The sequence below is a fragment of the Castor canadensis genome, chromosome 12 (genome assembly GCF_047511655.1).
Source record: "Castor canadensis chromosome 12, mCasCan1.hap1v2, whole genome shotgun sequence".
Classification (NCBI taxonomy): Eukaryota; Metazoa; Chordata; class Mammalia; order Rodentia; family Castoridae; genus Castor; species Castor canadensis.
This window is the reverse complement of record NC_133397.1, coordinates 105,676,106-105,703,441: the sequence shown is the minus strand read 5'-3', so window position 1 is coordinate 105,703,441 and position 27,336 is coordinate 105,676,106. Positions and strand designations below refer to the sequence as shown.

The 27,336-nt window shown below is 37.4% G+C and overlaps 1 protein-coding gene and 1 long non-coding RNA gene across 3 annotated transcripts in view; one reads left to right on the top strand and one right to left on the bottom strand.

Moving 5' to 3' along the window:
• The window catches only part of Spag17 (sperm associated antigen 17), a 206,691-nt gene extending 183,646 nt beyond the window's left edge, over positions 1-23,045 (bottom strand). Inside the window, exon 1 of the mRNA XM_074050665.1 lies at positions 22,905-23,045. Within this exon, the coding sequence (XP_073906766.1) occupies positions 22,905-22,991 (87 nt within the window). The 5' untranslated portion in view covers positions 22,992-23,045. The remainder of the gene's footprint in view (positions 1-22,904) is intronic.
• The window catches only part of LOC141414911 (uncharacterized), a 101,934-nt gene extending 75,009 nt beyond the window's left edge, over positions 1-26,925 (top strand). For both annotated transcript variants that reach the window (XR_012439887.1, XR_012439889.1), the window contains 2 exons: positions 5,698-5,857; positions 24,994-26,925. This is a non-coding gene — a long non-coding RNA (uncharacterized lncRNA). The remainder of the gene's footprint in view (positions 1-5,697; positions 5,858-24,993) is intronic.
• The last annotated feature ends 411 nt before the right edge of the window (positions 26,926-27,336 follow it).

Here is a 27,336-nt window from a genome sequence, read left to right as displayed (position 1 = left end):
CTCATTTTCTTACTACAACTCATTTATTTACTACAAGAACACTGATAGAGTTTAATTTCTGCATCCATCAGAGTGAGTCCATAACACCCAAGGCTGCTTCTGACTAACATGAGGATATAACTGTCCTGGTTACAGATTCTATTCCACTGTACAACAAATTTGGTAACATGCCCAACAAATGGCAATAGTTTACAACAAAATTAGAACTACCATACTGTCTTTAATACCTAGAAATAGGACAAGAATTCTTTGACTATGTGTTCTGAGTTTGGGATCTAAAAATATGGTCTCCAAATAGTGGTGTGAGAAAGAAGGGCAAAGATGATCCAGGGCCAATGAGGTCTTCTAGAAGGCTGAGTTTATGTCATGTTAATGAGGAAAAATGGAGTCTCTCCAACAATTCCCTGGGTGTGTGTCAGAAAAATTCTGAGAATATGTCTTGGACAGGAATGATAGAGGATCTGTTTCTTGCCTCAATTCAACAAAAACAAATAGTGGTTCAGCTCAAGAAGCATTTATAAAAATGTGTTTAATGGAACATACTATAAAGGATACATGACTAGTTGGGAGCTTGAAAGCAATCAAGCAGTGCTTATGTCTCAAAATGCAAAGGCTGAGTGGCTCCATCAATTGCCCTGGCTAGCTTTTATCAAGGGAGGATGCTCTGCTCTCCAGAGCTGTGCTATGTGTGGCCCTGACGTCTCCAGCTGCTTAGGACTCAGGAGCCTGACCTATCTCTGAAAGAGTAAAATGGGAGTAAGAAACCAATAGACAGGTGGAAGGTAAAAAGTATTGACTGTGATGGATCAGTCGTAGTTGGAGGGCAGATTAAAGTGGTGATTAGAAAGATCTTTCTTCCTAGAGTGCTTGGGACTGTTTTCAGAGTGCCACTCAAGTGTCATTTTTTTCAAAGAAGTTTTCTTAGGAGGCAAGTAAGGAGGGGTGGAGGAGGGCTGGGAGGGAAGGCATGACTGAAGCCAGCCTGGGAGTGGTGCCTGTAGTCAGAGCCAATTAGAAGCTCACCTTGACCTTAGCAGGAGCAGTTCTATGGGTAGAACTACTTCCTGCTCAGTCCTTCACTCTTGCAGTTCTATATACCCTCATAACTCACACATTTCCTTTATAATACAAACCTCGGTTAAGGACCATGTGACAAAACAAACCCAGTCAATGATTATGATAAATTTCAAGCCCCAGATCTGGTTATGGTTCTTAATTTTCTCCAATTACGCAGGTACATGGAGTCTATTTAGTGGAGAAATCAGGGTAGTAACTCATAATAATTATTCCTCTCCTATTGATTCCCTAATAGAGACCTTACAATAGCTCTTTCAATGGTGTAATGAAAAGAGCAGTGATTGTTAGTCCTGATTCCAACCACATGGTCTTGGGAAACCATTTAAGTACTCACAACCTGGACCTTAGTAAAATAATAATACTTCAAGCAGAGAATTATTCATTCCTTCCTTCAATTAACATTACAGAAGAGTTATAAACATTGCAGTGGACATTGAGAATAGAATGCATAGGGGTAAGGAATAATCATTACCCTTACACAGCATCAGTCTGGGGAGGGACATGCACAGATCAGAGTGAAAAAAACTATATGTTAAAGTAGTTCATAACTAGAAAACAATGTATAAAATGTTCATTATTATTATATTGTTCACCCTAACATTCCCTAATAATAACATTTACTACAAGGGCACCTATGTGGCATATGCTATCCTAGGAATGGAGGATGCAAAGATGAGTAACATAAAACCAATGAAACAAAGTGAATTAAATAATATATCTCAACTCGGATAGACCTCAACACATAATGCTGAATTAGAAAAGAAAGACAAATTGCAGCATCAGTCAGTAAAGTATGAGACCATTTGTGCTTTTACCTCATTCACCTCTCACTGTCCATTTGTAGGGAAGCACAGTCAACATAAGTAACCTCATAGAGAACATTAATGAGTAGTGAAATCTTACAGTAAACACCGCTAGATTTTATTCATGGCTATAAATAGAAACACGGGCTGAGAATTCATGCTCTGAGAAGTCAGTGTCTGCTTCTGGGAAGGAAAAGAAAGGAATAGAACAGAGAGGTAATAAGAATAAACTGTTATCTTTTAAAAGGAAGTAATCTTTATGAGAGTATAAACACGCTTATTAGATTATCCTTTGTGCTTTGCTGCATCTACAAAAGTACTAGAAAAAAGTCTCTGGTCTCAAATGACCCCCAGCCTCACAGGGGAGAGAGATGGATGCCCAGTCATGTTGTGAGGTGACAAGCATAATGCTGTCAAGCTCAAGGCCATGTGACAAATTGGAGGAAGAAGTTCTGTGACCCTTGTGTCTCCTGCTTCTCCACTTCCTGTCTACACACTGTGCACACTTCCTCTTCCTGAGAAGAGCAAGGCTTTCCTACTTAGATTTCCTCTCCTTGGCAGTCTTAATGTCAAGACCACACCTCACCAGTCTCAAGAAGTTGCTCCTTTTTTTGGTGTGAGAAGAGGTTCCAATCCCTTCTTTTATGTGACAGAGCAAGTAACTTAGTTCCTTCACTACTCCCATCTCTCCCTCTCCAGATTTCCTCTTTCCTATCTACCCTACTATACACATACATAGCCATCTTCACCTAATCTCAGTCTCCATTTTCCGTATGATCTTTTCTTCATAGTCAAACTCCCTCAAACACATGGCCTACCCCTGAAGCTCCCTTATCCTGATAAACCATAATGTTCTTTAAGTCTTGCTTCTCCCAGCTTCCTTCCTTTACCACCAGTCCCACCATCAGGTAAATTGTATCCTTGTTCAAATTTTATCATTGAAATCACTGACGGTGTCCTCACTACCTGATATAATTGTCTTCCCTATTGTCCCTAGGTGTCTAGGTGTAGATAGGAGTCTTGAGCTCCCACTTTGTGCCTTCCTGCCTGATCTGATTGACATGACTCAGCCCTGTCCTCATTTGGTCTTTACTCCTTTGCCTGTTCCTCTTCTGACCATCAGGCTCTTTCTCTTCTGTCCAGCAAACAAGGATCTTTTAGGTATCTCATGGATTTCTGTATTTTTAACCCCCTATTCTCCTGGACATGTTTTTTTATTGGGTATTTTAGCCTTCCCATTAAATCCACTATCGTTCCTTCCCTGACAATTCCAAAGTCCATGTCTCTAACCGCAGACTGTGAGCTAGAGACCATATTTTCAACTTCCTGCTAAACATTCTTACTTTCATATTCTACCACCATTTTAAACTCCCCCCCTAAACTGACTCCTTCATCTCTCTCCATACCCCAAGACACAATAAAACAACAAAACCTCCCCCTAGTACAGACTAAAAACTATCTAAGTTTATTCTACTAACTTTGCCTACAATTTTCTACTTGTTACACTCATCACAACCTCAACTCCTCTCCCATTTTTCCTCTCAGGTGTGCAATCAATTGCTTCCTTCCCAGAGTTGTTGTAAGCTGTCCTTTCTTTTTTAATCTCATGACTATTCTAGTTCAACCTATTAATTTCCCAAGACATTTATTTAATCATTCCATTCTTCTTTCACAGAAAGCATTTGAATAGTCTAACTCCTGGACTCCTATAGGATAAATGGAATTCAAATTCTAGAGACTCGAATTCCAAGCCCTTTATGCTCTCTTCCTAATATGTTTTTAACACCGTATTTCTATTGCTTTTCTAAACGCTCATAGCTCTCAGGAAAATTGCTATGTGTAAATTCCTGAGCCCCAATTTCCTCATATAAATGAGAATATTATTTTAAAGTTGTGAGAGGATTAGCCATAAGAGTGTGTATAAAGTCTCATTAGTTGTTAATTGTGGTAGCTGGAACATGCCATGTGTTTCCTCAACTCTCTTTCTTGCTCTGCCTGCTCCTTCTATTCAGCCTGTCTTCCTTCCAGGTGAAATTCCTGCTTCATCAGTGACTTGTCTGCTGAACATGCCAGTCCAGAAGTGCCTGCTGCCTGCCTATGAAACTCATTGTCAGCATGCTATTAGTAATACAGTGTTTACGTTGTCACCACATGGGTGTGTGCTGAATTTGTAGAGTGCATCAGAATCATGCTTGCTAAAGCAAAACTCACTGGGGTCCACCCTGAGGTTCTGATTCAGTAAGTCTAGAGTGAAGCCTGAGAATATGCATTTCTTACAAGTTTCCAAGTGATGCTGAAGCTTCTGGCCCAGGAATCACACTTTTAGCATCATTGGTGTCTGTTTTCTCAGATTGTAAGGTTCTGGATGGCAGAGGCTCTACTGCTCTTTTTGCTGCTGGCCTCCTTCTCTCCTTTCTATGTACTCCAAGAAGTAAATAGGAAATTAGGGACAAAATGATGTTTTTCAATTCAGTTTAGTTACTTTTGAAGCTATGTCAAACTCCCACTTTTCCCAATTCAAACTAAGAGGCTAAAACACTGTGTCAAACACAGTTGTTCACTATGTCAAACAAAATTGGTTTCTAGTTGCTTTTTCATTTTAACAAAAACTTTCATCGACCACATAAATTAGATGATTTAAAAGACTTTTTCTGAGTAGTTAAAATTCAAAATAGAAAAATTTCAATCTCCCTGTTTTTGTTGAAACAAAGGCTTTTACAAAATAGGAATAATTAGAGGAGGTGGTGATGCCAATATATGGATAAGCAAAGGAAAGGATGCTGACAAAGAAGCGGCCATCTTTGAACAGTGAAAGTAACTCTGTGTTGTATATGCCATGGAGGATGAGATGACTTTCCTCAGTTGCTTTGAAGATGGCACTAATGAGGGTCAACCAGAGGTTCAGTTCCAACTGGAACTTCATGCCACTAAAAATTTTGCTCCACATGACCAAAACAATTGGTCTGTTATTTGACACAGAGAGACTCAACAAAAACATTTCTTCAGGCAAACATATTATCATTTTTTAAAATTTTATTTAAAGAACATATCCTTCTAAGCAAGCAAGAGTGTTGCCATCACAAAGAATAATGTAACATATGTGTAGTTGTTTCCACACTGAGGGCTGAAAATAATGCTATAATACTCCATTTTTCCCCACAAACAGTTTTAGGATGGTTCCATATTCACAAGATACTCATGACAAGTTAGACAATAAACATTTTTATGCTTTGCCTTCACAGTGACAATAATAAGTATAAACAAAGAAATCATCTTATCCTTGTGCAAGCATCCTAAATATTTGATGTGAAGACAGAGGTGGTTGAACCCAGTATTACTAAAAGTGAGCTCATTTAACTAAGAATTTGAGAGATGTCCTTTCCATTTCTATTCAATATATGCTGTTTGAGAAGTTGCTATTATCTGTTATAATTATAATCATATTTAGCATAAATAATAGGAAAAACACAAAGAAAACTAATGATGAGGGTTGAGGACAAGGGAAAACCAGGAAACAGAATTTATTTGGGTTTTGAGAAAGTTTCTTTACTAAAATACTGAGTTAGCATGGAAGTTGAAGACATGTTTGTCATTTAGAGATCTGGCACAAAGACAAAGGTAAGGTTAAAGTGTGTTGGGGGGCTCTTCTTTTTTATGAAGATTAACAGTGGGGAGCCCTGGACATCGTCCTTGGGTTAGACTTATGAACTGCCTCCATACAAGGTATGAAAATGAACTACAGTGAAGCCTATAATTATAGGGTCTAGGGCTGGGAGAGTCTTTTCATTGGTATCTGTCTAATTCTTTCATTTTACAGATAGAAAATATTCATGAAACAGATACTCAATCAAGGAGACGCACACAGCAAGAGACCTGCTCTGACTCACAAACCGACTGCCTTTCTTCTTTACCACCCTGTCTTGCCTATCTGAGCATATGTTGTGATGGTGACATGGCACAGAGGGACAAGTAAGCAAGTAAGTAAGGCTTTTGAGAAAGCAGATAATGTTAGATGGGATTCAGTGTGGGTGAAGGATAAATGAATACCTTGAGTATAATGTACTCCAAGCTCTAGTATGAGCTTAGAGTCCCTAATGATCAATTATAAGGAAAGGTACCTATAGATACAATGACTCCCAATAAGCATCAGCTTAATGTGTTGCAGTTCTATTGAAAAGCTTTTGCTCACTCTGTCTAGAAAAAGTGGGAAAAAAGTAGAAAATATTATTTTAGCTATAAAAACCAGAGTGCCTATACTTGGAAGGCTGTGTTCACTTTTAAGCACAAACATAAAGGATTGAATAGCTGGAAGATTCAAAGAATGATAATTTGACATGGTCAGAGAGGAACGTCAACTGGGAATTAACTAAAACAAATTTAGGATAGAGAGGGAAAATACTGCAATAAAAATAATGGAACTACAAAGACTGACAAGTGACTTGTATTCTCATATGAGAAAAAATTAGTGTAATTCTTGGAAAGTTCTAAGGTAGTAGCTACTAAAGCTGGTCACCATCCTCAGTCTGCTTCTGACTTGCTCAGCTTTTGTTTTTAGTTATAGTGCAATCTAATTCTTGGTGTGTGGTTTTTAGTACACATAATATAATATTTATGATAAAATAATATATAAATTTATGATGAAATATGAAAGCCCATAGTAAAGGTATTTCAAAATCAAAATATAGTTCTATGTCTTTTAAGTATCACAAACAGGTAAATATGCTGAATCATTAGGATATCAAAGTTGAAAAAAATCCATAAACTGATGGATATTGGTAAAAAAATTATTACAGTATAAAAAGTTTGTATTTATTTTTTTATTCATATGTGCATACATTGTTTGGGCCATTTCTCCCCCCTGATAAAAATTTAATTAACAGCATTGCTAGTGACATAAATGTTGAATGGAAATGGAGTTTGAAGTTCATAGTGATAAAAGTTGAACAGACAGACCAGGCAGGGGAACTCAAGCCTGAAATTCCAACTACTTGGGAGGCAGAGATCAAGAGGATAGTGGTTTGAGGCCAGCCTGGACAAAAAGTTAGCAATAAAAAAGTTTGGAATGGTGGATGCATGTCTGTCACCACAGTTAAGGGGTTTGGAGAATTGTTATCTGAGGCCACCCTGGGAAAAAAATGTGAGCCCCTACCTAAAAAAATAAGCAAAAGAGGGTTAGGGGTGTGGCTGAAGTAATAGAGCACCTGCCTAGCAAGCAGGAGGCCAGTACCCCAGTACCGCCAAAAAAAAAAATTGAATAGGCAAAATATTTTTTAAAAAAATTACAGTGGCTATCATTTTTTGTTGATGCTTTTATTTCTAATAAATACCTTTCTTGATCATTAACAAAGGAAAACTTCAAGAATGGGACAAATCCTTTTTATGCATTAAAGTATTTAAAATAACTTTTTACCAAAGTGTGTCAATAAAGTGATTACAGAACATTTTTTTTAACTTTTAGCAAGGATTCAGTTCAGTACAGCAAGATAAAGTAGGGCAAAATGAGGGTAAAAAGGGAGAACATTTTAAAACATTTTTAACCTAATCTATCATGTAGCTAAACAGAGTCATCAGACAAGAAACACTTAGTAGGACATCAAGAAGTAATATTTTATGGGTAGACCATTGCAATGTAAGTTTGCACAGTGTTGACTTTAGCAAAACATTCATCTACTGAAATGAGAAAGCAGCATTTTGGCAATCTTGAATCAAAGCAGTAAAATTTTAATTGCTAGTGAAAAAGCTTCACATGTTCCACATAAGAGAATTTTAATAATACCCAATATGCAAAATCCAAGATGCTAAAAAGAGCAAAATAACTTATTGATCTTGTGAAGTTACGCAGAATAGCATTGATGACACATCAACCTGTGTCATTGGTTTCCAAGAAAAATGATTTCAGTGAGAAGTAGTTATGTGAAAGCAGTAGCAAGTGAGGTGATACGAAGACCATCTGGAGGGTTAGTTCATCAATTTTGAAAGGTGTTTTGCCTTGGTCTAAACTCAGTATATTCAATATATCAATTACATTCAGTAGATAGCACAATAAAGGATGCAAATCTAACCAATATATTTCATGATGATTTTTCTACTTACTACCATATAGCAAATAAACACTAGAGATCATGAAGTAATGAACCTGAAGAGAGGGTGGGCATCGAATGCTAGACAACCATGCATTCTGTAGAGCTATGGTGACAAGCCTGTGTGGAGATCCTGGTGAGCTTCCTGTGCCTTTTAATGTACATTGCAGGGTAGGAGTTGCTCAGCATTTGGAAACTGAAGTAAACTCTCAGGGATTTGGTTGTAATATGATATTCTAACAGAGATGCCCATACATTGTTCAGCTTTTTAAGAAAGAAATGTAAACAGATTGCCCTTATAAAATTAACAAAGCAAACTATGAAAGAGAAGCAGAGGATACATAAAAGTAAACAAATAAAACATACTATCTGAAACAAAGCCAAGTATTAATTGTAAGAGAAATGCTATTTGATTATCTAATAAATCGTACAGAAATGTGTTTATTATTTGATGACAAAAAATGAAGGGTTGGAAGCGTGGCTTAAACGGGAGAACCTACCTAGAAAGTGTAAGGCCCTGAGTTCAAACCCCAGTTCAAAATGCCACACAACCCCAAAAAACCAAACCCCAAACCAAACAAAAAATGAGAAACTACTGTGAAATAACTTTTTTCAATGTATTCACTCCCAAATTTTAGCCATATTATGGCATATTACAAAGTGAATGTAGGGTGGTCAAAAACTTATAAAATTAGTTATAATTTATGTCTTATAAAACACAAATTATGAAAATTTTATTTTATAAATAAAAATTATAAAATTTAATTAAATATATTCTAAGCAATAGTTCTGTGAGTTAATTGATAATAATGATAATAAAGACATTATATATACCAAAATCTCAGTATTATGGAGGGCTAGAACATATTTCTTTTTTTTTTTTGAGATTGGGTTAAAGTTAAAATCAATCAAAATGTAACTCACATTGAGGAGAACAAGAGTGTATTAGTGGGTCTGTCTGAGGGGACTATGGGAGGCGGAAGAGGGAAAGAGAATGTTAGAGAATGAAAAATATTTCCATCTATATATGAATATAATATAGTGTAATGCCTGTAAGTTGTTGAATAATAGGGGAGTGGGGTAATAGAGGAAGAATAAGTAATGGGGGTGTTAATCTGATTAATTATTATATATATATATATATATATATATATATGTGTGTGTGTGTGTGTGTGTGTGTGTCTGAAATACCAAGACAAAACACCCTTGAACTATCAATATGTGCTTAAAAACTGAAGGACAGGAAGGTAAAACAGGTCTTTTCTGAGGGTGGGTACTGGTAAGAGGGGGAGGGCATAAGGAAAGGGTGAATTAGGGAGAATATGGTGGATGTATTTTGTATTTATACATGCAATAGAATAATAAAACCTGTTGCAATTGTTCTAAGAAATGGGGAGGGAGATGAGGGAGAATGATGTAGGAGGTGAACCTAATTTAAGATATATTGTAAGCACATATGTAAATATCACAATTATTCCCCTGTACAACTATTATATGACAATTATAAAATGTAACTCACATCAGTGTAAGTTTGAATTAGAGAAATCATATGATCAACTCAAAAGATGAAGAATATATTACATAAACGTCCATTAATCATAGACTATAATGGGATATTATACATCAATGACAGGAACTAACAATAGTGAAACACTACAACATTGATGAATTTTGTAAACACAATGTTGACCCAAATAAGCAAGAATTAAACAATGCCAATAACGTGATTCCATTTATATAAAGTTTTCAAAAACAGACAAAATATAATTATAATGTTTAGGAAATTATAAAGAAAAGAAAGTAAAACTCTGCAGTGCTGTCAGCTATAGGAAGTAGGGAAGGGGCTATGAATTGGATGAGACACACAGAGGGATTTTGAGAGTGCTGACAATGTTTTATTTCTTAACAGTGCTAGAAAAACTTTCATCATAATTACTAAGAGTTTAGCAAAAGCTGTAAGAAGTTTCAGTATGATGAACAATACTAGTAACCTTAAGAGAAATCTCTGTGTACAGAGAATTATGAATTACATAATGGCTGTCAATTTCTAAAGAAAGCTGTGGAAAAAGCCTCAAATTATTCTCCATATCTCACCGTGCCCAGACGAGGGCATCACTTGGGGAGTGAAAGCCATGCCAAAAGGAAGATAGCACTAACATTTCTGCAAATCAACAAATAACGTTCAAAACACTAGAAAAATTTGTTGAATAATATGTTCTAAAAATTACATAATCAATATAAAACAACTTAATAAGACACACAGTTTAGAGACCAAATGGTTATTTAAATTTTTATTTATATGCTAATTGACATATGACTGTGAGAGTTGTTAAAATATTTTAAATACTCACCACTAGATGAAGGCAGGCACGGGGAGAGGTTACAAGGTTATTGTGATGGTGCTGGTTAAAAATTAGGAGAGGTGAAAAGGAAGGATCAGAAACAGAGAAAAACAGCAACAGGAATTGCTGACCAATTTGATATTAGAAGGGGGCAGTTGAAGGATGGGTTCTAACCGATATCCAAGACAGAGGTCAAGGAAGAGGGGCATATTAATTCAGTCTTGAGTATGTCACATTTGCAGTACATTCATAACATTCATATTAGTGTGTTGCCATACATCTGTAGTTCCTATACTTAGGAGGCTGAGGCGGGAAGATTGAGAGTTTGAGGCCAGCTTAGCCTACATAGCAAGATCCTGTCTTAAAAGCAAACACAAACCCATATGAGTAATAATCATAGTTATCATAAATATTTATATAAGCTAAATAGTGTTCCCCATACTTTCATATTCTTTATTTGATGTTCATACCATTCTTGGAAATATGGTAATAATACTATTACTGAGAGAGCCTTAATAAGAAGGAGGAGCACCTACTCTTCCTTCAGTCATCAAATGTTATTTGAGCTCCTCCATATTCCAGACACTTTTAAGTGCTAGAGGTATATAGTGAACAAGATAAATCCCTGACCTCATGGCACTTACATTGACATGGAAGGAGATGGAGGACAATAAGATAATGGATCATCAAGGTATGTGGATACTGTGTGTACTGTAGTTCAAAACAGAGTAGTCAGAGAAGTTGACATTTGAACAGAATCCTAAAGGAAGGATGGATGTGACTCATGTGACTGTCTGAGGAAGGGTCATTCCAGCCAGAGGGCAGAGCAAGACCAAAAGTTCTAAGGTAGCAACATGCTTGTTGGCAGTACTGGGGTTTGAACTCTGGGTTTTGTGCTTGGCAGGCAGGCACTCTACCACTTGAGCTACACTCTCCCAGGGCAACATGCATTTTGATGGATTTGAGGATCAGCAAAAAGGCAAGAGCTGGCTTGCTGAGTGAAAGGGTTAGTCACAGGAGATTTTAGGTGAAATCCGCAGAGGTTGGGAACATAGTCTCTTAGGCCATGGTAGAGCATTTGGTCTTTAAGTCTTATGTATTAAAAGAACCATTGTGGCTGATGTATGGAGACTAGACTCCAAGGCAGCAAGAATGGGAGTAGAAGACTAAGTTCTCAAGCTTTTCGTCTTAGACAAGAAATGGTTATGGATTGGATCAGGGTGTAGCAGTAGGAATGGTGCCAAGAGGGTAGATTTTAGATCATTTCAAAGGTAGAGCCAACAGGATTTGCTAAGAATTGCAAATTGGGTTAGAAATGGGTACAAGTTTTGGGATACTAGTAACTAACCGTCTTGGAGAATGGCAACATCATTCCATGAGAGAAGGTGAAAGCTTGGCAAAAGATTGAAGGGGAAAATCCTGAGTTTGAATTTGGACATGTGAAGTTTCAGATGCTATGTGCTAGATGCCTTAAGTCCTTTTGATAATATTGTTTATATCTGCAAGGGAGGTGTGACCACCACTCCTGTTTTACAGATGCAGTAACTAAGGTTTGGAGATTATCTTCAAATTGTAACCAGGACCAATGGGTTAGGATTGATCCTGCAGCAAAAAAGAGAAAACAGGCCAAGAAACTAAGACAGCAGGATACGATCAGTGAATTTAATCCAGTAGCTATTTGTTAAGGCTGCAAGCTTCTGGTACCCTCTAACCATTTGCAGTGCTGTAAGAGAACGCAGATTTGGTTGGTGACACTGAAATTGTTGGGTAGCAACTCAAAATAGGTAACACACACACTGGAGTAGTGTAGTGAAATGAGGAAAGTCAGAGAGGGCCAGGGAGAATTTTAATGAGGAACTGAATGGAGGCAGAGAGCTCATCAGGCAGGGGCCTGGCAGGGGCCATTCCACTGGAGTACTGAGAGATAAAGATGGATCGACAAAGAAAGGCCACATCAGGTAGGTTGTGAAAGCTGGGCAGAGCACCTTGGATTTTATTCTGTGGGAACTGGAAGCCAGTGTTGGTTTCTATGGTCAGAGCTGAACCATAGTCAACATTCACCATTTCTTAACTAACATTTTCCTAGGGTGCTGCCAAACTCATTGGCAACACTTATATTTTACTCATATTTAATATTTTTCACTTGTAATAAAAATGATCACATATAATATCTAGGTGGATATTTTGACATACTAGCTCCCTTCAGTTCCAAACTCATTCAAATGATACATTTTTGTCCAAAAAGAGAAATTATAATGTGAGGTTATGAAAAGTCCATTTCCCTCTTAACATTCTTCCTAGCAACTCAGTTGTTTTCATTGGCTTTTATTAAAACAACCTTTGTGTGAACTGGCAATTTGTTTTGTAAATATCAATGAAAGCATATTTCAGAAAATATAGTAATAAAAACCAACCCAATTTCAGAAATATGCTTGTTGCCAGACATCAGTCTTCAGCTCATATTGTGAGTATTTCCAGTAAGTCTTAAATACACATTAACATGAGAAATAGCTTACTGTTTAAGATCAAAAAAGTTGAAAAACCCTTCAATGCCTCTCAAAAATTGCTGAAGGGTTCTACCCAATAAAATGCATTTCCCTCTTTGACAAACTGTACTTATAATGGTTTCAAGCACTTCAATTCAGCTGACTATTTCCCCTCAAAACCTACTTAGATTCAGGTTAATATCATCCCAGTATCTATATATTTTATGACTTTGTTTTCTTAAGAAGTCAGGGATATTATTATTTCATCTGTACCTATCTTGAGCCCATATCCACCTTCCAAACCTTTACAAGAATTATAAGTTTTGCTCAAGGCCCTAGGAGTTTTTATTACTATTTTCCAAGTGTGCACAACTCAGCAATTGTCACTAAGCTACACTTAGTCAGAGAAAAATATTATTCCTTAACTGACGTATACTAAGGAGAGACTGTGAACAAATGTTCTGAAGAACTTTAACTTGAATGCCTCCTGCCTGGCAGACGAAATATCTCAGCAAAGTGAATAATGGCATAGTTCTTTTCAGGCACTCCCACAATCCTGTGTATCCACTGTGATGCTTCTTTAAAAAAAATCTAAATGCTTTCTGTCCTCTTCTCTTCTCTTAGAATATAGCTCCTACTTCTACTAACTGTTCTGGTTTTCATAATACAGTTTTCTTCATATGTCAGATAAATCAGTGAGTGAATTCAATGTATAGTTTCAGTATATGCCATGTATCTAAATCCATGCTAGTGGAGTTGTAACATGTGATTTCTATCAGTTCATATTATACTTGTGTTCTATAAAACATGAAATGATAGCAAATAACTCAAGGGATTCTGTAAATACTAAGTTATAAGACAGAGCCTGGAGTCAAGATAAGAGAACAAAAATGTAGGTTAAGGTTGTTACGAAAGCTTACTGCAAGACATGCTTTATCAGGACTTCAAACAGCTGATAAGCATAAAGGCCCCACAGCAAAGAGACTAATATGAGTAAAGGTAGGAGGGAGGAGTAAACTCATTTCCTGAAGCCTTATACTATAAATATACTTATAAGGACCATTTTATGTTCCCAGTAAGCCTTTAAGATGGATATTATTATTCTCATCTGACAAAAGGAAAACAAGGCTCAGGGAGGATAAGAAAGTTATTTTAGGCCACTCATTTCACAGCTGAGAATCAAGATTCAATACCTGTGTCTGTCTGGCCCCACATCTGGGCTCTCTGCGGCAGCTGACTGCCTTCTTCATGTATCTATGCTACAATGAATGGACTGTCTCACCTGCATCAATTAAATCTGATGGTTAGATGGAGCCATAGTAGAGAGGTCTGAAGAAGGCAGGCTTTGAGCTGGGAATTCACATGGTGTGAGTGGTGTTTAGGTAAGACAAGTTTTAAAAATGTAAGTGGGTTGACAAACAGAAATAGGAAATTCTATGTGAGTAGACATAAATGGGCTCTCTTTTTTCCAAGTTCTTACCTTTTCTTCTTCTTATTCTTATTACTATTATTGTGCTGGGGGTACATTGTGACATTTACAAAAGTTCTTACTCATAGTTGAATAAGAACTCAAGTTCTTATCATAGTTGAATTCATCCCCTCCATCATTCTCCTTTATCCCTCTTCCCCCCCATCCCTGGAATATTTTAACAGGTCTCATTTTTTAAAAATTCAGGAGTCAAAAGATGTGGGCTTGGGCTCTAATGAAGGTGTGAGAGGGGCTCTAATGAAGAGATGGAAGTGAGAGAATATGGAAGGAAAGAATAAGAAGACTTAGAGGCAGACTGAATATGGGGGAATAATGAGACCAGTGACTCATAGACGGGCTTCAGTTACTGAAGGAGGCATTATAGTACTATGGGCAGTTATGGGAAAGGTCAGGGTCAGAGGCTGTCTAAGACTTTGATGAGCCAAAGTCTGCTTGATAAAAATCAGAGAATGTGTCAGATTTCTAGGTAGCATAATTTTCTAATCTTTTTTGGAAAAAAAGAAAATAACTTTTTCCTACTCAAGAATTTATATATCTCACAGATAAAATATTTAGTTATAAACCCAAGCATTTCTATTTGTCCTGCTTTGACGACCACAGTAAGATGCCTAAGAGTTGGATATAGAAAAGAAGAAGACAGTATATAGCTTTTTTGACTTCCAAAGGTGAAAAATCAGAAGATAAAAGACTTATTAAGAATGAAGTCTGTTGTTTCAGGTAAAATAAATACTAATTAAATAACTTTGATAGACATTCCTTAAACAACTTCTACTCTAGAAATGCCTACCTCATAGCACCGTTGTAGAGGTTGACATAAGAGATCAAGTATGTAAAATTGTAAGGTCCACATACAATTATCATAATTCATAGTTCAATTAAGGCAGAAGTAAGGATTAGTGAGGAGATCTAGGATCTGGTGTCTGACATGCCAAATGGCTACAAGTCTTTGTACCAGATCTTGAAATTCTTAGATCCTCTGTTTTATGAAAGGGGCTGGTGAGCTTAGACACTCTGGGGGTCTACATATCTGAACAAGTACTACAGAGGACAGTACTATCATGCATTGTATCAGTGTTTTTCAGTCTCTAGAATTTAATATGAAAATATTTATTTGAAACGAGGCAGACACATATTAAGAATGAAAGTGTAGAAAGTGGAAGCCTAAATATATCAGAGTAAATGTTTTTAAATTTTAAAAATCTATATATATTTATGCTAGAGAAGAATTACAGGCTTTAACAAAAAAGTAAGATAAATGACAATAAAGGTATCTAGTCCTTTACATTTGACATTAGGGACCTGAAATCATGGAAGAAAATGAAATCAATGAAAACTGGAGTGGTGAATCTTTATGGGCTATGGGGCATATGGGTTGCCATAAACTTTTCTGTGCTTTTAATGTTTTCTGTGGTGGACCACAGTATGGGATTAGAATAACTATCATGTCAATAGTTTTGTGGCTGCCTTTTTGTTATACATGAAAGTGAGTCTTTGAATTAGAAAATACTCTGCTCAGATAAACTCAAAATATAAAAGCAATTAATGAACAAAATTAATAAAACTCCAAACCAAACTAAAGCAACTCAAATTTCCAGGAATCCCTCTGAAGAACACACTTAGGGACAAAAAGTACATAAGACCTTAAATTAAAACAAAAGTACTTATACCTGGTCTGGTAATGTTATCTATACTGAAACCAGTGAACTTTTTCGTGGTGTTGACACAGATGTTTTGACTATGACACAAAATTCCAGTTGAAACATACAGCCCAGTCATTTTGAAGCCATGAGACATAATTCAGACATAGACTACACTGTTTGAAAAATTCTGGAAACTTCCCATAAATTGTCACAAACAAAACTTTTATTCACCTCTCCTCTCCCAATGCCATCTGCCATATGATAGGGTTGAAAGAAATAAAACAAATATCAGAACTGATTTAAAAATATCTTAGATCAGAGTGACATCAGCAAGATGGAAGACTGGGAAGCCCCAGTGCTTCCTTCCCCACTGAAACATTAAGCAGCAACAACCACCAAACCAAAATAAAATTAAAAAACCAAAGAAAAACATATCAAGAGACTAAATTAACTCTCTAGAATCTCTGGAAGCTATGAAACTAGTGAGAGATCTACAGCAACCAGATTAATGACTAGTCAAGAAACACAGAACCCAACACAGCAGGACATTTCATGGTGCTTTTGTTCTTTGTTTCATCCCCTCCTTGAGCTGGTGTGGTCATGGCACCATGGAGAGGAGGTGGCCCAATTCCTGGTACCCTTTCCTGCCCTGGGACCAGTAGAGTGCAGCAGAACTTAATTCTACTGTTCTAACTTCTCTGTTTAGACTGCCCAAGACACTGATTTATGTCCGCTATGACACAGAGCTCAGACAGGGAACTGTAGCACAGCTTGGATCACAGGTTTGCAGGAACTGTGGAGGGAGTGGCAGGCTTCAAAGGGATGGAAGACCCATGGATGCCTAGGGAGAGAAATCATGGGCAGAAGAATATAAGAGAACATCTAATGTTGTTGGAGAAAGCTGTAGTAAGATTCTGGGGAACAAAGACACCATAAGTAGTCATAGATATGAATGAAAAAAAAAAAAGTAAAAAACACAAGCATAGGCTCAGGCTGAATGTAGGCCTGGAACAGACTTGAGAAGACCTTAAGCCTTGATCACAAATTGTTGACAAGGCTTAGGACAAGCCCTACTAATTGGTAGAAATCTACCATACTAATCCACAAAAACTCAGAGGGATGGCTGATTTTCAGATGAGATTGTCAGCATTCAGGGTGCTATGGCAGTAGACAGGGATGGCAGATTTTCAAATGCCAAATTTTCATCAAAATATCACAAGACATACAGAGAAATATGAAAATGTGATCCATTAAAATAAACAAAATAAATCTCCAGGTAATGGATTTATTAGCTGATATTTTTAAACAACTATCTTAATATATTCAAAGAATTAAAAGAAACCAGCATATGAACAAAATGAGAATATCAACAAAGAGTCAGAATGTGTTTTTAAAAGAGAACCAAAAAGAAGTTCTGTAGTGATGTATTGAAAAATTCACTAGAAATTTCACAGTAGACTTGAACCAGCAGAAGAATGAACTCACAAGCTTGAAAACTAATCATTTGAAAGTAGAGAGCTCAGAAGAGCCCAAAGAAAAAAGGCTAAAAAAAAGTGAACAGAGCCTAAGGGCCTTAAGAAATACTACCAAGCAGACCAGGAAGTGCTTATAAGAATCCTGAAAAGATCAAATAGAGTAATTGCTTGAATTAACAATGGCTGAAAACTTCCCAAATTTGAGGAAAGGCATATAGCTACACATAAAAGAAGTTCCATAAACTCTAAGTATGAAAAGCCTGAAACTCATACTAAGACTTATAGTCAAACTGTCAATAGCCAAAAGCAGAGAATCTTAAAAGCAGCAAGAGAAAAGTTAATTCCTCATGTGCAAGGAAGCCTCAATAAGATTATCAGTGAATTTATCAGCGGAAACCATGCTGGCCAGAAGGATGAAATATTTAACATGTTGAAAGACAGAAGTCAAATTATCCCTGTTTTCAGATGGTGGGATCCTATACTTAGAAGATCTTCAAGATTGGACTAGAAGACTCTCAGATCTGATATATATTTTCAACAAAGTTGCATAATAAAAATCAATATGCAAAACTTAGTAACTTTTCTTATGTATCAACAACCAACTTTCTGAGGAAGGAGTCAGGAAAGCAATCCCATTCACAATGGCCTCAAAAAAACCCAACAAAATAATTTAGGCATAAATTGAACCAAAGATGTTAAAGAACTCTACAACAAAAACTGTAAAGCACTGAAGAAATTTCTAGAAAACAATTTGTAGAAGATGGAAGACCTCCCACACCAAAGACTGAAGTGAGACCTAAACTGCACATCAAGTACAAAAATTAACACAAAATGTATCAGTTTTAAGCAAGACAGCCAGAACCATCACACTCTTAGAAGAAACCGCAGCGGAAAGCTTCACAACATTGCAGTTGGCAATGAGTTCCTGGGTATGATACCAAATGCACAGGTAGAGAAAGAAAAATAATAACTGTATGGACTTCTTTAAATTTAAAACTACGTGACTCAAAGAAGATTGCCAATGAAGTGAAAAAGTGACTTTTGGAAGGGGTGAAAATGTTTACACATAAAATATCTGATAAGAGCTCAATATCCATAATGTATTTTTAAAACCTCTGCAACTCAAAAACAACCAAATGACTCAATTTTAAAATGTTCAAAAGGAGACACACAAATAGCCAGGGAGGATTTAAACAGATGCTCAACATCACTAATAATGAGGCAAATAAAACCAAAACACAAAAACTATTATTTCTCACCTGTTAGGATGGTTAATAAATGCCACCAAACAAACAAAAACACCTAGCAAAAAATTAAAACAAAATAACATCAACAGTGTTGGTGATGAAGTGAAAGAATTGGAACCCCTGTGCACTGCTGGTGGGGATGTAAAATATAGCCATTTTGGCGGTTCCTTAAAAAATTAAACACAGAACTGCCACATAATCCAGCCATTACACTTCTACTTGTATAATCAAAATAATTGAAAGCAGAAACTCCAACAGATTTTTTTACACCCATGTTAATGACAGCAGTATTCACAATAAGCCAAGAGGGAAAGCAACCCAGTGCCCATCAGTGGATGAATGGTCAAATAAAATTGGGTGTATGCACAGCATGGAATATTATTCAGCCTCGAAAAGTAAGGAAATTCTAATACTGCAAAACAAATGAAACTTCAGGACATCGTGTTAAGTGAAATAAAGCATTCACACAAAACAAATACTTCATTGTAACACTTACACAAAAAGCCTTCAGCTGTCAAACTCACAAGACTTCAAGAGGAATGGTAGCCTCTAGAGGCTGGTGATGTAGTTTGAATGTGCCCTTCAAAACTGATGTTGAAATTCAATTACCTTCATGAGATGATTAGGGCATGAGGATATCACCCTCCTGAATGGATTAAAGCCATTACCATCGGGGTGGCTTAATTATTTGGGGAGCAGGTTCTGATAAAAGGAGTTCAGCCTATTTTTCTCTCTGCAATGCACTTCTTTACTGTGTGATGCCCTCCATCATGTTATGACCCAGCAAGAAGGCCCTTGGCACACACTGGTACTGTGTTCTAGCCTTCAGATGTATAAGAAATAAATCTCCGTTCTTCCTAATTTACCCAGTGTTGGTGTTCTGTTATAGCAGCAGAAAACAGATTAAGGTATCTGGAGAGGAGGAGGGAAGGGACACCAATATTTAGTGAATGTTTAATGAGTACTAAGTGCTTAGGTTAGCACCTGTTCCCTCTTTCTGTGGCCAAGAGAGTCTGCTGTTACAGTTGCATGAGAATATTTTAATTAATATAACATGGAAGTCCCTCAGCCACAGTGATTTTTCCCAAGACCCCTAGACTGTGAGTAGTACTGCGTTTTCCATTTAAACTCAGCACTTATCATGTGCTGTTGTTGTAACTCTTGCAGTTTTGGGTTTGACAGCAAAACTAGTATGCATTTCATTTTCCTGTTTCACAATTTCACAGATAGAGTATTTGTTCTTGCATTAGATCTTAGCAACCTCAGCACATGATTCTTTTTCTTTCCTTGCTAAGTCAAGAACTTTCACCTTTTCACATAAAAGAAGCACATTCCAGCTTCTCTTTGGCATACCTGAGTTGCCAGCATTGCTATTCTTGAACTTTGGATCTATTATTGAATATAATAGTAAAATATGGAGATATTCGAACCATTGTGCATTGCCCAAGAACTGTGATATCACAGTCTAGTCTATTAGATAACCAAATGGTTCCAAAGTGGCTACTGGGCAAGAAGCATATACAACATGAATACGCTAGACAAGGGGCTGATTTGTATTACAGCCAGGATGCCTGAGGATGGTGTGGTATCTCACCCTACTACTCAGTATGTAAAATTTATGAAATTCTTATTTCACAGATTTTGTGTTTGCAAACCACAGTTGGCTGAGGGTAACTGAGATCACAGAAAGCAAAATGGTGGGTAAAGAGGGGACCAATATATCAAAGCACATTTGACTTCCGAATGCTGCTCAAGATCACAAATATAATGTCAATGTCACCTACATTAAATTGTATTTTTATAATCTGGCTACCGAGGTATGTAAAATATTTTCTTTTGTATAATCTGAGGTGAGACATTTATAAGCAAATGTCTTGGTATATGGGTAGCAAAGACAGTAAATGATCTCTTGATTGACAGAAATAATTTAAGAGCAATGTATGCCAGGAAGTGGTCTAATTTACTTTTTCTTGCCTTCAATCTAAATATTCCAGGTTTGTTAAAGGTACATATTGGTCTTATTTCCTAAAATATCTATCCTCCTTTATTCTACCTGTTCAAATTCTACCCATCTTTAGAACCTAGCTAAAGATAAGATTTTGCAAAGAATTTCTCAGCCCATGTTCATCTTAACCTCTAGCCTCAATCATCTAGAACTTTGTAAGAGACTGTCTAATATTATTTGCTATTATTTTGTGTTTTAGAACCAACTAAACTGTACTAAAAAGTTGGCAATTATTCCAGCCTGGAAGGACAGCCCAAATAGTGATACAAGACATATTCACTAAAACCAAATTGTGAGCTTGTTTAAACCTCGTGCAAGCCCAGTATGAATATGAGTTTAAAACTGAAATGGACTTGGATTCTTCAGTGAGTTAATTCTAAAAACTGGCTTATGGAAGACCAGAGGAACTACTTCCTTCTCTCCCACTCAACACGCACCCACATACTAGCACACACACTAAACCATGTGCACCTGTGCACAGGTAACAATTGTATGGAAAGAAACTGTCATCCAAAGCAATAACATTTTTTCATTATACACTGTATGTGCAGAGCACTTTACTAAAAACTATGAATAAAGAATTAACACATCCACAGTAATCTTTAACCCAAAATGAGTCTCTTATATTGGTGGTCAGAGCATGCCTCTAGGGGTTGGGTTGTTAGGCTAATCTGCAAAATTCCCTTTTGAATCAGACACAAAACCAAGCTCTTCCTCTTGCAATAAGAAAACATGTATTTTAACAAACTGAAGAAAATTGAGTTCCCTCCTTGTAGTTAAGACTAACATATTGCTTTGAGTTCAAATTCTTTCTATTAATACATATGATTTATTGAAACTATATTGTTTGAATAGGATCAAGAAAGCTGAATATTATTTCAGGTTTTCAAGCTATAAGAAGAAAGAATGCCTCTAGGTTTTCCATTCAACTTGGAAAATTATGGCTTCATATTTGCAACACTAAAGATAACACAGTGTCAGCACCTCCATCAAACCCTGTTGTTCAGCAGTTTATAATTCAGGCACACGTGTTCACGCCAAGCCCGACTTGGCCTACATAATCTCAAAGAAAATGAAGAAAAATTATTTTGGCTAGTACTGACTTATAAAAGTAAGAGAGAGGGTGCTTTTTATGAAGTGCTTTGAAAAACATCTTTGAAGATTTGAGAATGTAACTGAGAATTATTGAGTTGACATCCTGCATTCCTAAAGTTATAGAAATGACCCCAAATTCCATGATGTCACATCAACATCACTAATATCAAACAATTTTCATGGAGTTCCTCATCAGAACTAATTTCCATATCATGCAGAATTGCCATTCATAGAGGAAAACACTATAGTAGAAAGTAGATAAACATTTCTTATAAGGGCAGACAAGACTGTAGATACATTTTTCCTTTAAGTACAAACACTCTCTAGCACCATATAACCACACATAAAATGAATTTTTTTTTTTTTCATTTTTTAAAGTAGTTCACAATGGCAGCCTGGAATTTCCAGAAACTGCCTTTCTCTTCCCAAATGCCTACTTGGACTTAGAAACAGCAGAGCCAGAAGTGGATTTCCAGCTTCAGGTGAGGAGAGCTGTTGGGCTTCCCACTGGCTGAAGGCGGGGGTTGGGGAGTCAGTCAGTGGCTGGATCCTCTGCAATTTGAAGTCATGTGGGGGTGGGGCACAGAGAGCCCAACATTGGTGACAACTTGTGGATGAACAGGTTCTCTTTCTGTGGATGAGGAGCCCCTCATTGAACTGGGCTCCTACACCATTAAAAGCTACTAAAACTTTGATACAGAGGCATGGGGCATGGCATCAGAAAGACATCCTTTCCTATCTGTAGAAGTCTGTTTAAGCAGGTCGCTGTCTTAGGCCCTTCTTGCCTGTTTTCACTCAGCACTTCCTAAAGCCCTACTACTTGACAGGACTCCTGTCCTTTACAAGATGTCAAGAGAAGTGAAGGGTTCATAAGGACAGCTCCAGTACAGTTGTGGGCTTCACTAACAGGGCTCCTGAAGTGTGGTAGGGCACCATGCATGGGTCACCAGCCTGGGAAACCACACCAACTCTCCTGGCTGACCTTGCTTCGCCTGCTTTTCTCTCAGGACATTCTGGGTCGAGCTGGAAGAGCGGCTCCAAGTGGGATCGAGTTTTTCTCAGGGTGTCAGAGGGGAGGGCGGGCCTGGTGGTGGTGCCTGAGAGGGTCTGGTAGGGCTGCTGGCTTTGCTGGCGACGCAAAAGACGTGAAGGGCTCAAGGCTTACCTGATTGAAGTGTGCAGCTATGAGCGACGGTTCCCATATCTTAGAACTGGTGTTGACAGCCCCCCCTTTCTCTTTCTTGGGTGCCATGCGAAGGACAGAAGGAGCATTGGCCTGGAAACTGGGCTGAGGCCGGGCCTAAGCGTCCCCGGTGCCATGGTAACAGAGGCCACGCCCAGTTCCTGAGCGAATTCCGCTCCCCTCCCCCAAACCTGCTCTGGACACTCGGGTCAACCGCCTCCGTTGCCGTAGCAACTCAGTGTCCCTGTGTGCAAGCTAGTCAGCTTTGAAAGGAGACCCCCAGGACCCCCCGGGTAAATAGGATTTTCCATCAGGAAAGCTGCGCAGTGGAAGAGTAGGAGGCTAGGCAGGCCTGGGCCCGGCCAGTCTGCTTGTTTTTTTATTCCTCGTGACTCTGCTGCTTCTGGGGAGCCAGGTCTGGTCAGAGGGATTGTGTAGGAACTCAAAATAAATCCCGTCCAGGACTTCCTCCATCACCAGGATCTCTTCTGATCCTATTAGAATGAAGTACTGAACTCCCAGGAGGGCACACACCCATTTTCAATCGCTCTAATCTGCCCAAAGTGGAGTGCTTCCTTGTAAGAGTCTGATTTGTCTCCCCTTGACCTCCACCCTCTCCTCTGGTCTTAGTTCTGCCTCCCAGGGCTCCTTGCTAAACAGGTCCAGCCACTCCTTCGTCTAGTTGTGCTTTTCTGTATCTGTATTTTGTCTTCTCTGCATAAAGGGCTCCAGTTCCTTTACACTGTCCTCCATTGGCAAGTTGATCCTTTCTTTTTTCCTTTTTCCCTTTTGGCACTCATTAATATCTAAAATATCCTGGTTAGAGAGATGCCCCCAAATAATAATGATATTAATGGCCACTATTGATTCTTGAACACTTGATAATTGAGCTAGCAATCCCATAAGAACCCTTTCTGCATTACCTCCTCCTAGCTTTGTTTACTTTTTGTTGTTGGTAAGCTTGACACAACTCCATTTTGATTCTAAAAACACGTTCTTTCACATTTGCAATACATAGTTATTTCATTTAATTCTCACAATAGTTTTATCTCAAGTCCCAGAGTATGACTGATGGTGCAAGGATTAGAATCTAGGATTATTTGAGTCCCAAATCCAGAATCCTTAACTTCTGTGCTACCGCTGTTCTAGCCCTGCCAAAATGAGAGCTACTCCTCCTTTGGAAGCTAGACTTAAAAAAAATAAAATAGTTCAGTGGCACAAATGAGGAGACAGACAGAGCTTAACCAAAGGTGTTTTGCTGTCTCTTTGTTCTATATAAAATGCAGGGCTAACTGGTGCTCACTACCCACAGGGTGGACCCTGTGCATAGGGGTGAGATGCTTCTCTTATCCCAAACAGCCAGGGAGGACAGGCGATGCTTATGAGCTGCATCGCCTGTATATCTTGCTTACCTAGCTTTCTATCCCTTTCCACTACTTTCTGTGAGGAAGAAATTATGAGGATTTGGGGTAAGAGTGGATTATTGCTGTCATTTAGAACTTGAGCGTTCCCAAAGGCTAATGTGCTGAAGGCTTGGACCCCAGCCTGTGTCACTCGTGGGAAACAGTGGAACAATTAGGAAATGGGGCCTAGTGGAAGGAAGTTAGGTCACTGGGAACATAACCTGCAGGAGATATTGGGACTTAAGCTCCTTCCCGTTTCTCCTTTTGCTCCTGGCTGCTATGAAGTGAGCCTTTTGCTCCACCACACACACCACACTCTCTTGCCATAAAATTCTGCCTAATCAGAATCACAAAAGAAAATGCGGTCAAACCTCTGACACCATGAACCCAAATCTTTCCTCTCTATAATTTGATTATCATAGGTATTTTGTCACAGAGATGGGAGGGTGGTTAACATAATAGTGACATCTAGTTATTGCTGTCTTACATCATTTGGGGGCAGTTTTCTTTTCAACTTTTTCATTATTTGGGTCAACGGAGGACAATTTTCCTTCCATGTGAATTCTTTAATACCAATATAAAGAAAAGTATAATTTCTAGAAATAGTCTTCCATAAAAAGTTTACCAAAACTCATGTCTAGTTATGATATGTGTATTTTATCTTCTAGGAGGAAATAGACGCATGCAGCCTAGTCACAATTCATATCTGGAAATCTCTTCTTGTCACAAGAATGAAATGACTGATGCATGGTGATGCCAGCTGGATCTACTAGAGAAATGCTTTTCCTGCGAGTCTCCATAACAACCACTGAAGCTGTCATTGATTTACTTTCATAGCATTCTCTCCAAAATTTTGTTCACCAAAATTTTCCTAGCACTATAAAATGAAAACTTTCCTTGTATTATGACTTACAAATAAAGATGAATCTCTTGTAGACAAAAGAAATCTAAGGATCACTGATTACATTGTTCCCAACTTTGATCATAATTCTCATAGTTTTCAGCTGATTGGGAAAAAGGCCCGTGTATAAAGTTTGTTGGCATTTACATTGTGTTTTATAAACTGATGTTTATGTATGCTGTGCTGTGTTACTAAGGCGTACTTTAAGATGAAACTTACTACGTGTGATCAGGCCAGCCAAATCACTAGCAGATGATTAATAAAATAGGTTGCAGACTTGAAAAAGAAACAAAAAAGAAAGAAATGGAAAATTAAGTGTTATTTTAAATTTATGGAGAATGTATCACTATTTCTTATAAGTAACAGCTGTCCAATTTCAATTTGGGCAGCAGTAAAGTGTTTGGGATATTTATTGTAGAGAAAATTGTCCATCTTTTCATGAAATATTTCTTTTTATTTTTTTTCCTACAAGGAGAGACATCATGTTTTTCAGCCTTCTTTATCTTTAGATATGAACATGTGACTGAATTCTAGCCAATGGGACGTAAATGGAATTATATGTCATGACATCCAGGTCAGCTATTAATGCCATCTCCCAAGCACTGTTTATGCTGTTCTCTAGCTGTTCAGGTGACATTGAGAGCCTGGAGTCTGTGAATGATTGCAATGGCACAGAGGGCTCCCCCACCATTTTCCCCACCAAAGACATTTGCTTGGGACTATTAAGCGGATAAGTACTAAACTTTTTTAAGCTGCTGAAATATTGGGGTTTGCTATGGCATCTAGGATTACTCTAACAATGCTGACATTTTTTAATAATTTTCATTTGGGAACCTAATAGTAGCCCATCTTTCCAAAATTGCTTGAGAAAGCAACCTGTTACTTTTAAGTAGAGATTGCCCAATACACAAAAATCTAGTATTACCCATTCAATTTTGATCTCATCATTTACATTGCCTTCCATTGTGTTATACAGTACATTCTTTTTCATCTTTATCCAATAAATGTTTTTATTACTTTAAACAACTGGTTTGTATTTAAAGTACTACACTGGACTAGTCTTCTTATGTCATATACACTTAGGGTAATTTTTTTGCCAGTTTTTTCAGAAGACAAATCAATAAGATACATTGCCTAGCTATCCAGTCACATAAATTATAATTTCATCAATGACTTAAAGGAATGGAGCATTTTAAAAGCACAAAATAAAGAGTTTAGGATGGAAGAATACACTTCCATAATCTTTTCTAGTTTCCTTTATAAAGTACTACCACAATAAATTTAAGTAGAGAAGGTTTTCCAAAATTGATTTAAGGAATTAAAAATAAAGGTTTTATTACAGAATGCCTTTTGCCCAGTTTTGGCCTTTTTTCATTATTCTAGGGAAAGTGGTACTTTAGATAATTTATGATGCAAAATGGGAGACATTATATAGTAACCAAATTTATAGGGGGTTTCATCATTAAATTGGTCTGTTTAATTTCAGAAAATAGGTGTGAATAACAATGTTCATAGTTTTAAGAAGCAAAGGTCATTCAACCAAAAAGAGACCCTGCCAAGGGCAGGAAAAAAAGCACTGCCATCTGTCATACATTTATGCTTTTTTGGTGTAATAAATTGTTTCCCCCACTAAATATAAGTTGAAATTTTATAAGCATATACTTTACTACATAAATTTTCCCATATGTCAATGACTAAAACAACCCTATACTATGTGGAGAATTTTCTTTGACATTGGTAGGGTTACTTTTGGTTTGTTTGATTTAATATTTCTGGTAAGATTTTGCATTTAATATGTTTAGGTCAAGGACTGCCTACTTCAAGGATGCACTGTGATTGCTGAGTAATTATTTCCTCAAGTTTTATACTTTGATCTTATAGTGTTCAGTTAATTCTTACTCAGGTGTAAAGTCAACTACATTCCTTGTCACACTTGGGAGGGACTGACCATGTATTGATACATTCAGTATTTCCACTGTTGACAGGGAGCAATGGATCAATTTGCTTCTGGACCAAGATTCCAGGTATTCACAATCCATTTAGCTACAGCCACCAGCTTGCCTTTGGTTATGGAGACCTTAGAGACACCTACCAATCTCTTCAGTTGGCA